At 38.9% G+C, this 17,703-nt stretch overlaps 2 protein-coding genes across 2 annotated transcripts; both read left to right on the top strand.

Annotated features, from left to right (window-relative positions):
- Positions 1–1,736: 1,736 nt before the first annotated feature.
- Positions 1,737–2,672, top strand: LOC100735460 (putative olfactory receptor 3A4). Its single transcript, XM_013152081.2, has one exon. The coding sequence runs from the start codon at positions 1,737–1,739 to the stop codon at positions 2,670–2,672; it is 936 nt and encodes a 311-aa protein (XP_013007535.2).
- An 8,110-nt stretch (positions 2,673–10,782) lies between these two features.
- LOC100732291 (putative olfactory receptor 3A4) lies at positions 10,783–11,718 on the top strand. Its single transcript, XM_013152084.2, has one exon. The coding sequence runs from the start codon at positions 10,783–10,785 to the stop codon at positions 11,716–11,718; it is 936 nt and encodes a 311-aa protein (XP_013007538.2).
- The last annotated feature ends 5,985 nt before the right edge of the window (positions 11,719–17,703 follow it).

Raw genomic sequence — 17,703 nt, 5'->3', positions numbered from 1 at the left:
ACATTGCTCTCAACCTCATGCCACGAGAAAAGCTAGACAGTTAAAACTCACTACTTATCTCCTCTCCCTTACTCCACTGAATTGTTGGATTGGCTAAACCCCAAACCCCAAACTCCAAAACTCAGCTCATTCCCACTTCCCATGAGACATAATGTGAAATGCTTCGGGTCCATTTGAACTCTACACAGTGCTGGCCACGAGAACAATAGCTCCTGAATGCTTAAAATACATTTGTTAAAATAAAAGAACAATTGGCGCCATATCCATCTATGGGAATTATATGCTAAAACGTTTTAAGAAATTACAAAATATTTTAACGGTACTAGGCATAATTATGTGTTTGACCAAAACAAGAATTTAGCTTGTTATACTTCCCCCTGGAGGGCATTCATTGTTGAGGCCTCCAAGGTATAAAAACAGGGAGTGGAAAAATCCCCAAAATATATAAATCATGCCAGGCATGCTGTCTGTGTCTATGTCTGGCATTTATACAGTCTCCCCTAGGTGGGGCCAGTGGGTGAACGTGATTGATTCTCAACTTAACAAGGTTCCCTTACCTGGGTGAGTACCACTCCCAGAATCCTAGCTGCAAACTCACAACTTGGTCATCACTCACTTACTCCTCTTTTGGGGAGAGATTTTCTCTCTCACCCTGAATACTACAGTGACACTGAGTCACTGAGCAGTATGAGAGGGGAGGGAGAGAGAAGACAGCAAAGAATAAGTTTTCAAGCCCCACTTAAAGGGGCTTGGCTGGGTTAAGAAGTTCAACATAGGGGCGGTCAGATTAAAGAATGTCAAGTTAAAGAAGAGTTCAGCTCTGAAAATACTGCCTTTGAAGTAGTGGTAAGAGGACTGTCCATGCAAGAAAGGTTCATGCTTGGAGGGTTGTTCACCAGTTCTCTACCCAGGGCATTATTCATCCAGAAATGCCTTCCTCCACTCACAGCTTTTGTCCTTGGGGATCTCCAATTTTATTCTTTTTGTCCGTCTGAGATAGGTTAGTTGCCAGTGACTTAGTGTTAATCATTCAGCCAGAGACTACTGTGGATCACAGTTTATTTTATTAGAATAAATACATGGGTTAAGAATTCTTTTCAGGGCCCCACACTGTACAATGGGTATTGTAATTAATGTAAAGATAATTTTAAGGGAGTTGAGGTACACAGGTTATGTGACTACATTGTGTCATGTAAAGCACAGAATTTGAATTTCTACAGAATAAAATATAGAGGATTTCTGGAACAAGTCCATTAAGGATAACAGCAAATGACTGCATGATGATACGTGTGTGACTCCTCATGGGGACCAAGATTGGTAGAAAAATATCTCACCCTTCTCCTGAACAACTTTTTCATCCTCTGTAATGCTGCATACCCAGATGATGGCCAATACAAAGACTTGTAATTCCCTTCCTGCAACTTGGTTTCAGAAAATCGTCTTCTCCTCTAACCTTCAAATGTCTCATATATTCTCAAATTAAGAATTTTGCATCAGTTCTCCTACCTGTTAAGAATCTCTCCAATGCCATGTTCTTATTCAGGAGAGTCAGATTCATCAAATCTTTTCCTATTATACCTTAATATTTACCTTTCTTACCCTTAAGGTGTATGTGTCCCAAATTCCTGGCCTCTCCTGACGGTGCTGAACTTTCCAGTTGTTATCAATATCCTGTTCACTTTTGGCCACAGGCAGCACCTTTGCACATCACTCAGTCTGCTGCTTGTGCCGCAGAGATGAAACTGAGAATCCCAGCAAATGACTCACGTGTAACACAGTTTGTTTTGCTGGGCCTAACAGATTCCCCAGCCCTACAGCCCATCCTCTTTGTCATCTTCCTTCTTGCTTATGCAGCTACTGTCGGGGGCAATTTCAGCATCCTTGCTGCCATCCTCACTGAGCCCAAACTCCACACCCCCATGTACTTCTTCCTGGGGAACCTGTCCCTGCTGGATGTTGGGTGCATCACTGTCACAGTTCCTGCCATGTTGAGGCAATTCCTGTCCAAGGAGAGGAGCATCCCCTATAGAGCCTGCCTGTCACAGCTCTTCTTCTTCCACCTCCTGGTAGGAACAGACTGCTTCCTGCTAACTGTCATGGCCTATGACCGCTACCTGGCCATCTGCCAGCCCCTCACCTATAGCACCCGCATGAGCTGGGGGATCCAGAAAGCCTCAGTGAGCATGTCAGGTGTCTTTTCCTTAGCTCATGCAGTTACTCAAACTGTTGCCTTGTCTACCCTGAATTTCTGTGGCTCCAATGTGATCAATAATTTCTACTGTGACCTCCCTCAGCTCTTCCCGCTCTCATGCTCCAGCATCCAGCTAAACGAACAGTTGCTTTTTGTAGCAGCACTCTTTATGGGTGTGGCACCATTTGTCCTCATCACACTGTCTTATGCCCATGTGGTAGCTGCAGTCCTGAGAATCCGCTCTACTGAGGGCAGGAAGAAGGCCTTCTCCACATGTGGCTCCCACCTCACTGTGGTGAGCATCTTCTATGGGACAGGCGTCTTCAACTACATGAGGCTGGGTTCAGTGGATGCTTCAGACAAGGACAAGGGCATTGGCATCTTCAATACTGTCATCAGCCCCATGCTGAACCCACTCATCTACAGCCTGAGGAACCCTGATGTGCAGGGTGCCTTGAAGAAGATGCTCATGGTGAAGTAGTCTGTGAGATTTGTGTTCCCTGACCTTGTAGAATCAATGCCTCCATATTTCTTCCAAGAATTAGTGTGACTAGTATCAGTTGAGTTTAGTTTGTTGCTGATGGGTCAGGAACTGACTTAGAAACAAAAGTATGAAAATATACAATAGGCATCCCTTGCATTGTGATTATAATGTACCGTTTCCTGTTCTGTTAACTCCTTTAATACTCATAACTATGAAATAGAAGAAGATTTGAAAATTATAGTTGAGGAAAATTAAGTCTTCTTTTGTTTTGTTTCTCTGTTTACTTTTGAAACAGGGTCTCTCTATGCAGTTCAGGCTGGCCTGGAGCTCAATTTGTGCCCCAGGCTGGTCTGGAACTCACATGTATCCTCGTGACTCAGCCTCTCAAGTGCTGAGAAGACAGGTATGTGCCATTATGCATGGCAGATAATTTAATTATAAGCTTATAGAAGTTAAGTTGCTTGCCTTGAGTGGCTTAGGTAGTTCTCTCAACCTTGGTTGAAGCTTCATCTAGAATGCAATTTTATAATTGTTATTGACCATATATTTTTTTATTTAGCTATAGCAAATTACTGTCTAGTATTACACGTATCTTAGTAGAATTTGTACCTCGTGTTGTAAATGCTGGAATATTTAGAATTTAGAATGATTTCAAACACTGAAAACCAAGAACACTGCCAATACCCCCAAACTATTTAAATTTATGTCTCTCGATCCTCTGTCCATGCATCTGTCCATCTGTATACTCTTTTTATTTATTTATTCATCAACAAGTGCTAACTGATGTCCTACACATGCCCAGCACTACACTGGATACATAGTTACAGGGAACAGCTCAATTTTTTCCCACAGAGAGATCAGTTTTAACAAAATGCTAAACCAATGTTAACTACTACTGCATAATACTTTCATTGAGAATCCTTCAGCATTATTGTTAAAGGAAATTACTTTCTTCTTGGAGTCTCCCTTTAAAACTGAAAAATACTGTGGAGTTAAGAATATACAAATATCCTTTTAAGTAGTAATAATTTGTAGTTTGCAAAATTTTGCTACTGTTAATAAATGAACCCTGAGCTATCTCATTCATGTTAATGATTTTGTCTTCCCCGATGAATCCTGATATCCAAATTCAAATGTAAATACTGAGCATCCAGGAAAACATATACATATGTCTGGTACTCCAAACACAAGGCAAACCTATCTTCGATTTGCTCTTCTAATATCTTTCCATTAGGACATTACAGTAGTTTTCTGAGAATTGCAACTGGAGGACATATATTTTTACTCTCTTAAAATCTTTTGCCACCCCAGAAATCATGCATCTAGGAAGCAAAAATAAACAAATAAATAAATGAATAAATGATTGGAAGAGTATTTAAATAGTTACATGGCTAGTTTTGCTTAGTTCTTTGAAAAGAACAAATTGTACTGATATGTCTGGACATTATTTCATGCCTATATTTTATTCTGAATGACTTATATATAGACAACGATATGCAATATATTAATTGTGAGTGTCTTTTTAGTCTGTTTTTTAGCCCTGCTTTATTATTATTTTCACTTTTTTCTTTTCAAAATTAAAACAAAATGCAAAAACTCCTGCTGTGGTGAAACCCATCTGTAGTCTTTGTCCCAAGGAGGTAAACGTAGGAGTATCATAGGTCTGAGCTTTAGGTCAGAAGCTCAATAAGACCCTGCCTCAAAATAAAATATTAAAAAGGACTGGAATATAGCTCATTGACAGAACACAGCCTGGGCTTAGTCTCAGCCTCAGAGAAAGGCAAAAGGATCGCAGTCTTTACAACTATACTCGTCACATACTGAACTCAGGCATCTACAACCTGCAGCACTCTGAGCTACAGGGCTCTTTGGAGACGGTGCTGACAGGGAAGAGACTTCCATGGAGAGCAGACTGACTCCACGGTATCAAAATGTGCATCCCTCCTGTGGGCCCCCTTCCCCTTGATATTCTCATGGTAAAAGTTTAGATGTAGGCAGAAGACAAGGTTGGAGATTTTACCTAAGGATGACAGCAAAGAAGCAAGTATGGGTCAGAATAGACTATGATTTTACTTGGATTAAAGAAAAAGGATAAAGCTTAAGCAGAAGTGTATATGAGTTGTTGATAGAAAATACATTCAAGAAAAATGGGTAGAAATTATGTGGGTCAGGAAATGAGAGATGAACTGAATTTATTTAATGACTCTCGGCTCATATACTTAAAATGTTGACAAAACAAAAGTGTAGCCCCATTTCAAATAAACAACTTTTGTGCTCACTGTGTCAGCACATATATCAAATAAACTGTATGTGAAATGCTTTATGGGGCTGGTATTCATTATCTTGTACTTTAAGAAATAAGTCGACGACTGTGAAGTTAAAATGGAATTTGGCAAAATCTAGAACCACGGTGCTGGAACTTACCACAAAGAATTTGGAAGCATCTGCTTGAACCAAAATTGTCACATACCTACTCCCACACCAATGTGCCCTTCCTGACTGACCCATGCTTAGGCTCAACATGCTCATGTGCCAAGCATGAGCTGACTCACACAATCACTACACCAAACACATCAGGAGGTTTCATAGCTCATCAGAAGAAGCATCAAAACGAGCAAGTTTTAATTTCAATGACCTAATCCACTGACCTATTGGACATCTGATTAATATGTTTGTGTAGATCATTAGTAAAAGTGCAGTGACTATTAACGGAGAAGAGATGGACTTTCACTTGAGGGTGAAACTACACCATTCCAGGGAAGAGCAGTCAGTAAGACAGACTCATTACCTGCACAGTGTGCAGCATTGTCAGGTTTATTGTGTCAGCCCTTCAGATGCTTCCTGGTAGAGAAGTCATGGAATCAAAAAGATGAACCTCACGGAAGTGCTTATTAACTCTTTGCGGGGGATAGCAGGGAGCCCTTCAGATGCCTGAGAATATTTCCCAGTAAAATAGCTTCCAAACAAGATGTTTCCAGTTCTTTTCCAAATCCCTAGTCCTTTAGAGCATTCTTTTGACCTTACTTACATCCACCTGCCTCTTTCGTGCAGACAGCTCCCTCCCAGGCATTTTCCAGTTGTCCCACTGAACTCCTACACCAGCATCTGAGCCCTGTGCTCCTCCTTGGCTCAGTGCTGTCTACATAGCTGAGCTGAGTAGTTAGTTCCTGGAGTCATGTTCTTTGTGTCACCTCATCTTCCAAAGTTCACTGTTTCTTTCTGATCACCCTTGTTTCAAATCTGACCTTTGTCAGGTATGGGATGCCCTCTTCTTTCTTACCGCAGCTCTCAATCTTTATTCTTAACACTGCCACTCTATGGTGACTCATGTATCCTGCTACTTAGAGTCACTACTCTTAACCTTTTCAGAAAGACTGAGAGTCACCCAGTAAAGACACTTCCATTGGGCTGGGACTATAGCTCAGCGGCACACTGCCTGCCTTCAAGCTTAAGGGTGGGAGTTTGATTCCTGGTACAAAAAAGGCACTACCACAGTGATTTCTGTATCAAATGCAGCTTACCTCTGTTCTCATTGTATAGATAATAAATGCCTTAAACATAGGGTTCTTGTTGCACAAGATACCTCAAATACCTAGCTGGATGCTGGTTCTATAGTTGTTATTCAAATAATCTTGTGTATAATAGAAAGCAAGACCTACAAAACAATTTGTCATCTACCTATGATGTAAGTGAAATTGCTAGATGTTTTCAAAATATCCTATAAGGCTCAATGTTATGATGGCATAAAGACATAGAGAATAATATTTAAAAAGAGAAATTCTGGAAAAATGTACTAATAAAAATTAATTTAAATGAACACCTGGGATGGGGATATAAATGGATGAGGGAATGATCATCCATATATAGATGTACATGTGTATATGTATATGTGTACAAATAAATGATAGACAGCTCTGCAACTATCTTCTATCAGCTCATCACACAGAGCAGTTTCTGCTTTCACTGTTTTACCATTTTTTCAGCCCTAAAGCTTACAACCTGAACAACTATTTCTAAGCAAACACTATGCAAAATATTAGCTATTATTAATTTCCTACTATGGATTTAAAATTCTATATCATTTATATCATCTTTGTTTTGTTTTTAATGCAAAAAAAGAATAAGAAAATCAGAAAAATCAGCTCTATTCTAATTCGGTGGAGTCCGACTATGTTTTAACCACAGAAGAATGTTTCTTGATCTTCTGCTTAAATTGCAACATCATTCTCCTCAAATAGTCAGCACTGCCTGAAGTGTGTATCAAAGAATTGTTTCCTGCTTGCAAATGATTAAAAGGAGAGTGTTTCAAAAGGTGATTAAAAGGACAGGTAAGAGATGGCACAGAGCACCAGAGAGTGACATCCTATAACATTTCAAGACTGGGAGCTCTTACACAGAGTAATAATAAAAACATATTGCAAATTATGTATTGTCTTTCTTTATTCTTGTCCTAAAGGAATTACTTTTAACTCTTCTGTGTCAATGTAAGTAATTATGTTTCATAATTTTAAGAAAAAGCATATGTTTGATCTAAAGAAGAATGTTATGCATCATATGAAACTGTGTGCACTTTATTAAGGGTTAGTAATGAGATAGGCAGTGAGGGAAGGGAGTCCCTGAGAGACTCTCTTTGTGAATGGGGCTGAGGAGGGACAGTGGGACATGGAGAAGGACTTCCCATTTTTACCCCATTTATGCTAGTATACTTGGTGGTTTTCACTGAGTGTTCTAAGCTTGTGAAAAGTGCTAGCAATGAATGTATAAGGTGAGTTAAATTGACTGAACTGCAGTGTTTTCTCTTCAGTCTTCAATAATCTGCTGTCACTGTCACCTTTGAGAAATCTAATGTGTTGGTTCCTCCTTCCAATACAAGGCTGCTCTGTCCACTGGCTCAGGATCCTGGAGCTTGAAAGAGACTTAAAGCAGTCATCTTTTTCATTGTCATGAGTTAAGAACAGAATCAACCAACCCTAGGATTAAGTCTGTATCCCTAGAAGAATTTTTCACCTTTTCCTGATTATTCTATTTGGTGTGTGTGTGTGTGTGTGTGTGTGTGTGTGTGTGTGTGTGTGTGTGTGCTGGGGCACATTTTATGAAAAAGTAGAGAAACTTATGCACTCAATTTTGGGTTTCCTGCAGGTCCTTGGGATATTCAGGTAGGAATGTGAACTGCATATTAAATATTACACTTTAGACCTTAGTGTGTGAGATGGAGATAAAAACTAGAATTGCCCACATTCATGGTCTACAGATTACTGTGGCTATGTAGACCAAGGGCACTTTGTCTATTCCCAGAAATTGGATGGACAGTTTCCTGGATCTGAGGCTACAGTTGAACTTCAAGGAAGACATTTCCTGGATTAACAATGTGTGGCAGATGGAGACCTTAAGGAAGCAAACCTGGTGTTTGTATGCAGGGGGAAGAAGGTGCGTTTGAGAGGTTCTGTGTGGGCTCAGTCACCAAAATAGATGGAGAGCTGTTAATAGAAGAAATCTCAACTCATTTTAATTTTCTGCCACCTCCTGCTTGGACCATGACAGTCTTAAAACTGTGGGGAAACTTTACTAATGAAATAACAAATATTACACAACCCACTTGATGCCTAAAACCACCTTCAGGAGTTACTAACTGTAAGACAGTCCTGGTTAAAAAGATGCTCTCAACTTTTGTGTGCCTTTGTAGTGTTGAAGATGAGAAGATGGAAAATGTTCATTGTCAGGACTCTGCACAGCATGGATTCTGCAGGGAGAGATGAGGAAAAGGCGAGGCATTTTTAAGAGAATACAAGAGAAGTTGAGTTTGAGTATGGCAAAGAGACCTATAATGTAAATGTGATCTGTGTTAGCTGGTGGTAGAGGGCACTGCTTCAGGAATGAAACAGGAGCAGACCAGATGCCGGCTGCATACACACTGTTCTCAGCCTTGTGCTACAAGAAACGCTACAAGAGGCATTATGGTAAACATTGTTGATAACCTTGGACTCTGTTTTTACATCATGTGCTCTCTATCCTTGGTTTTGACTGACAGCTTTGTTTTGCCATATTTGACTTTATTTTCTTCCAAAAAAAAGTAATAAGAGCTAAGGAGTAATAAAACCCAAAATGTGTAAATTTTGTTGTAAAAGAGAGAGGGAAAAAAGTACACTAAAGGATACAACTGCAAGTGTGTTTAGGGGTGTTAAATAGGTGACCATATTAATGTTTTTGGTTGTATCATTGAACACAACTGTTTGCAGTCTCTCTGTTTGAATGTTCACTTTGTGTGCTTTGATACTGTGACTTGAGCAGCTATCTCTAAGATGATAATGTATAATCTATTAACTGGTGATTTCTTACTGTTTTTTATTTTTGTAGTTCTGTATTACTTGTATCCTTACACCACTTTGTTTTGTTTTTTCTCTTTTTCCTTTTAAATAAAATTTTAAAAAATCACTACTTATCTCCTCTTCCTTACTCCACTGAAGCATTGCATTGGACTAAACCCCAAACCTCAAACACCAAAACTCAATTCTTTCCCATGTACTGAGACCTAATGTGAAATGCTTCGGATTCATTTGAACTCTACACAGTGCTGGCCACTAGAACAATGGCTCCTGAATGCTTAAAATACCTTTATTAAAATAAAAGAACAACTGGTGTCATATCTATCTATGGGGATTACACTCTAAAACGTTTAAAGAAATTTCAAAATATTTGAACAGTACTAAGCATCATTATGTGTTTGACTAAAACAGAAATTTAGCTTGTTATAGTTCCCCCCGGAGGGCATTCATTGTTGAGGCCTCCAAGGTATAAAAACAGGGAGTGGAAAAATCTCCAAAATATATAAATCATGCCAGTCACGCTGTCTGTGTCTATGTCTGGAATTCATACAGTCTCACCTATGTGGGGCCAGTCGATGAATGTGATTGATCCTGTACGTAACAAGGTTCCCTTACCTGGGTGAGTCCCACTCCCAGAATCCTAGCTGCAAATTCACATCTTGGTCACCACCCACTTACTCCTTGTTTGGGGAGAGATTTTCTCTTTCACCATGAACACTGCAGTGACACTGAGGCACTGAGCAGTGTGAGAGTGGAGGGAGGGAGAAGAGAGTGAAGAATAAGTTTTCAAGCCCCACTTAAAGGGGCTTGGCTGGGGTTAAGAAGTTCAACATAGGGACTGTCAGATTAAAGAATGTCAGGTTAAAGAAGAGTTCAGCTCTGAAAATACTGCCTTTGAAGTAGTGGTAAGAGGACTGTCCATGCAAGAAAGGCTAGTGCTTGGAGAGTTGTTGACCACTTCTCCACCCAGGGCATTATTCATCCAGAAATGCCTTCTTCCACTCACAGCTTTTGTCCTTGGAGATCTCCAATTTTATTCTTTTTGTCCGTCTGAGATAGGTTAGTTGCCAGTGACTTAGTGTTAATCATTCAGCCAGAGACTACTGTGGATCACAGTTTATTTTATTAGAATAAATACACTTGGTTAAGGCCCCCACTGCATACACTGTGTGTTGTAATTAAGGTAATGATAATTTTAAGGGAATTGAAGTACACAGGTTATGTGACTACACTGTGTCATGTAAAGCACAGAATTTGAATTTCCACAGAATGCAATATAGAGGATTTCTGGAACCAGCCCATTAAGGATAACAGCAAATGACTGCATGATAATACGTGTGTGACTCCTCATGGGGACCAAGATTGGTAGAAACATATACCACCCTTCTGCTGAACAACTTTTTCATCCTCTGCAATGCTGCATACCCAGATGATGGCCAATACTAAGACTTGTAATTCCCTTCCTGCAACTTGGTTTCAGAAAATCGTCTTCTCTTCTAACCTTTAAATGTCTCATATATTCTCAAATTAAGAATTTTGCATCAGTTCTCCTACCTGTTAAGAATCTCTCCAATGCCATGTTCTTATTCAGGAGAGTCAGATTCATCAAAACTTTTCCTATTATGCCTTAATATTTACCTTTCTTACACTTAACGTGTATGTGTCCTAACTTCCAGGCCTCTCCAGATGGTGCTGGACTTGTCAGTTGTTATCAATATCCTGTTCACTTTTGGCCACAGGTAACACCTTTGCACATCACTCAGTCTGCTGCTTGTGCCACAGAGATGAAACTGAGAATCCCAGCAAATGACTCACGTGTAACACAGTTTGTCCTGCTGGGCCTAACAGATTCCCCAGCCCTACAGCCCATCCTCTTTGTCATCTTCCTTCTTGCTTATGCAGCTACTGTCGGGGGCAATTTCAGCATTCTTGCTGCCATCCTCACTAAGCCCAGACTCCACACCCCCATGTACTTCTTCCTGGGGAACCTGTCCCTGCTGGATGTTGGGTGCATCACCATCACAGTTCCTGCCCTGTTGAGGCAATGCCTGTCCAAGGAGAGGAGCATCCCCTATAGAGCCTGCCTATCACAGCTCTTCTTCTTCCACCTCCTGGTAGGAACAGACTGCTTCCTGCTAACTGTCATGGCCTATGACCGCTACCTGGCCATCTGCCAGCCCCTCACCTATAGCACCCGCATGAGCTGGGGGATCCAGAAAGCCTCAGTGAGCATGTCAGGTGTCTTTTCCTTCGCTCATGCAGTTACTCAAACAGTTGCCTTGTCTTCCCTGAACTTCTGTGGCTCCAATGTGATCAATAACTTCTACTGTGACCTCCCTCAGCTCTTCCAGCTCTCATGCTCCAGCATCCAGCTAAACGAACAGTTGCTTTTTTTAGCAGCATTCTTTATGGGTGTGGCACCATTTGTCCTCATCACACTGTCTTATGCCCATGTGGTAGCTGCAGTCCTGAGAATCCGCTCTGCTGAGGGCAGGAAGAAGGCCTTCTCCACATGTGGCTCCCACCTCACTGTGGTGAGCATCTTCTATGGGACAGGCTTCTTCAGCTACATGAAGCTGGGTGCAGTGGATGCTTCAGACAAGGACAAGGGCATTGGCATCTTCAACACTGTCATCAGCCCCATGCTGAACCCACTCATCTACAGCCTGAGGAACCCTGATGTGCAGGGTGCCTTGAAGAAGATGCTCATGGGGAAGTAGTCTGTGAGATTTGTGTTCCCTGACCTTATAGAATCAATGCCTCCATATTGCTTCCAAGAATTACTGTGACCAGTATCAGAAGAGTTTAGTTTTTTGTTGTGGGGTCAGGAACTGACTTAAAAACAAAAGTATTAAAAAATACGGTATGCATCCCTTGCAATTTGATTACAATGTGCAGTTTCCTGTTCTGTTAACTCCTCAATCCTCATAACTATGAAGTGGAAGAAGATTTGAAAATTATAGTTGAGGAAAATTAAGTCTTTTTGTTTTGTTTTTTCTGTTTCATTTTGAAACAGTGTCTCTCTATGCAGTCCAGTCTGGCCTGGAGCTCACTTTGTACTCCAGGTTGGTCTCCAATTCACATGTATCCTCCTGCCTCAGCCTCTCAAGTGCTGGGATGACAGGTGTGTGCCACTATGCATGGCAGAAAATTTAATTATAAGCTTATAAAAGTTAAGTTGCTTGCCTTGAGTGGCTTAGGTAGTTCTCTCAGCCCTGGGTGAAGCTTCATCTAGAATGCAATATTATAATTGTTATTGACCATATATTTCTTTATTTAGCTATAGCAAAATACTGTCTAGTATCACACGTACCTTACTAGAATTTGTACCTTGTTTTGTAAATGCTGTAATATTTAGAATTTAGAATGATTTCAAACACTGAAAACCAAGAATACTGCCAATACCCCCAAACTATTTAAATTTATGTCTCTCGATCCTCTGTCCATGCATCTGTCCATCTGTATACTCTTTTTATTTATTTATTCATCAGCAAATGCTAACTGATGTCCTACTCATGCCCAGCACTGCACTGGATACATAGTTACAGGGAACAGATCAATTTCTTCCCACAGAGAGATCAGTTTTAACAAAGTGCTAAACCAATGTTAACTACTACTGCATAATACTTTCATTGAGAATCCTTCAACATTATTGTTAAAGGAAATTACTTTCTTCTTGGAGTCTCACTTTAAAACTGAAAAATACTGTGGAGTTAAGAATATACAAATATCCCTTTAAGTAGTAGTAATTTGTAGTTTGCAAAATTTTGCTACTGCTAATAAATGAACCCTGAGCTATCTCATTCATGTTAATGATTTTGACTTCCCTGATGAATCTTGATATCCAAATTCAAATGTAAATACTGAGCAGCCAGGAAAACATATACATATGTCTGGTACTCTACACACAAGGTAAGCCTGTCTTCAATTTGCTCTTCTAATATGTTTCCATTTGGACATTACTGTAGTTTTCTGAGAATTGCAACTGGAGGGCATATATTTTTACTCTCTTAAAATCTTTTGCCACCAAAACTATCATTCAAAATAGATGGTGCAATACGATACTTCCATGACAAAGAACAGCTGAAGAACTTCATGAACACCAAACCAACCCTGCAAAAAATATTGAAAGACAGTTTAGATACACAAAGGAAAAAACCACTAAGCAAAGCAAATAATTAAACAGAACCGAAAGATAAAGATGCAACAGCAGAGAGATAACATTCCTACAATTAACCAGCATTTAACAGTAATAACCATTAATGTAAATGGTCTCAATGCACCAATCAAAAGAAACAGACTAGCAGAATGGATCAAGAAACAAAATCCAACCATATGCTGTTTACAGGAAACCCATCTAACCCAGAAAGATACTCACAGACTGAAAGTCAAAGGATGGAAAACAATTCTTCATGCAGCAGGAATCCAAAAAAGGCAGGAGTAGCCATTTTGTTTGCAGACAACGTGAACTTTAAACCAACAATGACCATAAAGGACAAAGAAGGTCACTACATACTCGTAAGGGGAAAACTCCAAGAGGAAGAGATAACTATCTTAAATATATACGCACCAAACTCCAGAGCACCCAGTTATATAAAACAATTATTAACAGAAATGAAAACTCAAATTATCAGTAACACAATTGTAACAGGAGACCTTAATACACCACTGACACCAAGGGACAGATCAACCAGACAGAAAATGAGCAAAGAAATAACAGAACTGAATCACACCTGTGAACAAATGGGTTTGATAGACATATACAGAATGTTCCACCCAACAACATCAGAATACACATTCTTCTCAGCAGTACATGGATCATTTTCTAAAATAGACCATATATTAGCTCACAGAACATATTTAAGCAAATGCAAAAGAGTTGAAATCATCCCTTGCATATTATCAGACCATAGCGCTCTGAAATTAGAAATTAATGACAAAGGATACTGCAAAAATTGCGCAAACACATGGAAACTAAATAACACACTCTTGAGTAATCAGTGGGTCACAGAAGAAATTAAAGAAGAAATTAAACAATACCTAAAAGAAAATGAAAATGCAGATACAACTTACCGGAATCTGTGGGATGCAATGAAAGCCGTTCTGAGAGGAAAATTTATTGCACTGAGTTCCCACATCAGGAAAACAGAACGAATACAAGTAAATAACTTGATGCTACACCTCAAACAGCTAGAAAAAGAAGAGCAAGTAAAGCCCAAAGCCAAAAGAAGAGAGGAAATTATAAGAATCAGAGCAGAAATCAATGCAATAGAGACTAAGAAAACAATCCAAAGAATCAACGAATCAAAGAGTTGGTTCTTTGAAAGAATAAATAAAATCGATAAGCCCCTAGCCAACCTTATTAAAAAAAGGAAAGAAAAAGCTCAAATTCATGCAATAAGAAATGAAAAAGGAGAAATCACTACAGACCCAATAGAAATACAGAGGATCATCAACACCTATTTCGAAAACCTCTACTCTCAAAAGTTTGATAACACAGAAGAAATAGACAGATTCTTAGAAGCATATGAAGTACCAAAGCTAGATCAAGAGGATATAAAACTGTTGAATAACCCAATCTCTGCTAATGAAATTGAGAATGTAATTGGGTCCTTGCCCACCAAGAAGAGCCCAGGCCCAGATGGATTCACTGCAGAATTCTACAAGAAATATAAAGAAGACCTAATGCCGACACTCCTCAAACTATTCAATGAAATTGAAAGGGAAGCAATCCTTCCTAAGTCATCCCTGGAAGCAAATATTACTCTAGTACCAAAACCTGAGAAAGACCCAACTATAAAAGAGAACTATAGACCAATCTCCCTAATGAACACAGATGCAAAAATCCTCAATAAAATATTGGCAAATAGGATCCAGCAAATCATCAAGAAGATTATACACCATGACCAGGTGGGATTCATCCCAGGAATGCAAGGATGGTTCAACATACGCAAATCAATAAATGTAATCCACCATATCAATAAAGCCAAAAATAAGAATCACATGATCATCTCTATAGATGCAGAAAAAGCCTTCGATAAGGTCCAACACTTATTCATGATAAGAACTTTACAGAAAATTGGAATAAATGGTCTTTACCTCAATATAATAAAGGCCATTTATGACAAACCAACAGCCAGCATCATACTAAATGGCCAAAAATTGAAAGCCTTTACTTTAAAATCGGGTACAAGACAAGGATGTCCTTTATCACCACTCCTATTTAATATAGTACTGGAAGTACTAGCCAGAGCAATTAGGCAAGAAAGAGAAATAAAAGGGGTAAAGATAGGTAAAGAAGAAGTTAAATTATCATTGTTTGCAGATGACATGATACTCTACATAGAAGACCCCCTAAACTCCATTGAAATACTCTTAGATACAATAAATAAATTCAGTAATGTGGCTGGATACAAAATCAATACTCAGAAATCAATAGCATTCCTATACACGAACAACAAAATTACAGAGAGGGAAATAAGAGAAACTGGACTATTCACATTAGCAAGCAAAAAAATGAAATATTTAGGAATTACTCTTACGAAAGAAGTGAAAGACTTATACAGTGAAAATTATAATACACTGAAAAAGGAAATTGAAGATGATCTCAGAAAATGGAAAGACATCCCTTGCTCATGGATAGGAAGAACAAACATTGTGAAAATGGCCATTCTCCCAAAACTCTTATACAGATTCAATGCAATCCCAATAGAAATACCATCAACATACCTTATAGATCTAGAGAAATCACTCCTAAATTTCATCTGGAACCAGAAGAGACCTAGAATCGCAAAGGCAATTCTAAGCAGCAAAGACAAAGCAGGAGGCATCACAATCCCTGACTTGAAGTTATACTACAAAGCAACAGTAGTAAAATCAACATGGTATTGGAATCAAAACAGAGCTGAAGATCAGTGGAATAGATTAGAAGATACAACCACAACTACGAACACACTCAACCACCTTATTTTTGATAAAGGAGCCAAGCAGGTTCACTGGAAGAACGACAGTCTCTTTAATAAATGGTGCTGGAAAAACTGGCTCTCCATTTGCCGAAAACTAAAGCTAGACCCATGTCTATCACCATGTACTAAATTAAAATGTAAATGGGTCAAAGATCTGAATATTAAAACAGAAACACTAAATCTATTGGAAGACAAAATAGGTAGAAACCTTGGAGACATAGGAGTAGGTAAAGAATTCATGAACAGGACTCAAACCGCACGGGAAATACTTCCCAGAATCAATAACTGGGACCACTTCTTATTAAAAAGTTTCTGCATGTCAAAAGAAATCTCCAGCATAGTGAAAAGAAAACCCACAAACTGGGAAAAGATTTTAGTGAACTCTCTCTCAGACAAGGGCCTCTTGTCTAAAACATACAAAGAATTAAAGAAACTCAGACCTCCGAAATTCAAAGATCCAATCCAAAAATGGGCATCTGAGATGAATATGCAATTCTCAGATGAAGAAAAGCAAATGGCAAATAAATACATGAAAAAATGCTCATCATCATTGGTCATTAGAGAAATGCAAATTAAAACCACACTGAGATACCATCTCACTCCTGAAAGAATGGCCAGGATCAAGAAAACCGACAACAAATGCTGGAGAGGCTGTGGGGAAAAAGGAACTCTCCTGCACTGCTGGTGGGAGTGTAGACTGGTACAGCCTTTGTGGAGATCTGTCTGGAGATTTCTCAAAAAGTTGGGACTGGAAATCCCATTTATTCCAGCTATTCCACTTCTAGGCATATTCCCAGAAGAACTGAAAGCATCATACCACAGTGATATATGTGCACCTATGTTTATAGCAGCACAATTTGTAATCGCCAGATCTTGGAAACAACCCAAGTGCCCATCAACTGAGGAATGGATAAAAAAGTGGTGGTATTTCTATACAATGGAGTATTATTCAGCTATAAAGAAGGATCACATTGAGATATTTATCAATAAATGGGCACAGCTTGAGACCATACTCATAAGTGAAATAAATCAATCTCGCATGTGTGAATACCGAATAGTTTCCCTAATGTAAGTAATGATACAAATATATAAAAATATGTGGTAATCATGATTCCCCATTAGGTGGCCTTGAAGCCTTATAAAGTTTTCACTCATTAATTAGAAAGGCTTTATTCTGGGCTTCTTGATATGAAAATATTTGAAGCTAGAGTATATGAAGTTTTACCCAAATATTTCAAGGAAAAAGACACTATGGTAACTACTATTAAGTCAGGTTATAAGGTGGTGAAGTACTAGGTTGTTGAAACAGTCATGCTGTGACCTCTATTGTTATATTGTTATGTCCTGTTTTATCTCAATCTCCCCCTTATTGTTTCAAAAAAAACTATTTAGTCATTTCTTATGTTTGTCTTAATTAAAGAAAAAATTCAAAAAAATTAGGATATATAAATAGTAACTCTTTTCGATTTCCTATTAACTTGTTTTGAAGTCCTGTAGTACTCCCACGATCTTGTTTTGACTGATTAGACTCTGTTCCATTCTATATGATAGTATCAAGTTTGAAGACATAGGCAACTACTTCGAAGACAATAAGATTCACTAAGATACCCATTCTGGTTTGACTATTGTCTTCTTTGGAAGTCCTGTAATGTTTACAATGCCTAAGTTTTATTGGTCTTGTTCTCTACTGTTTTGTCCAACTTTATAATATCTAATAAGATAGACAATTCTTTTTAAGGA

Source organism: Cavia porcellus, unplaced genomic scaffold (genome assembly GCF_034190915.1).
Source record: "Cavia porcellus strain 051 isolate PalLab524CR breed Dunkin Hartley unplaced genomic scaffold, mCavPor4.1 scaffold_6, whole genome shotgun sequence".
NCBI classification, from domain to species: Eukaryota; Metazoa; Chordata; class Mammalia; order Rodentia; family Caviidae; genus Cavia; species Cavia porcellus.
The sequence above is the reverse complement of the archived record's forward strand: the minus strand, read 5'-3'. Positions and strand labels throughout refer to the sequence as shown.

Coding starts and splice junctions, on each gene's coding strand:
- LOC100735460 (XM_013152081.2), top strand. CDS start 1,737: ATGAAACTGAGAATCCCAGCAAATGACTCACGTGTAACACAGTTTGTT.
- LOC100732291 (XM_013152084.2), top strand. CDS start 10,783: ATGAAACTGAGAATCCCAGCAAATGACTCACGTGTAACACAGTTTGTC.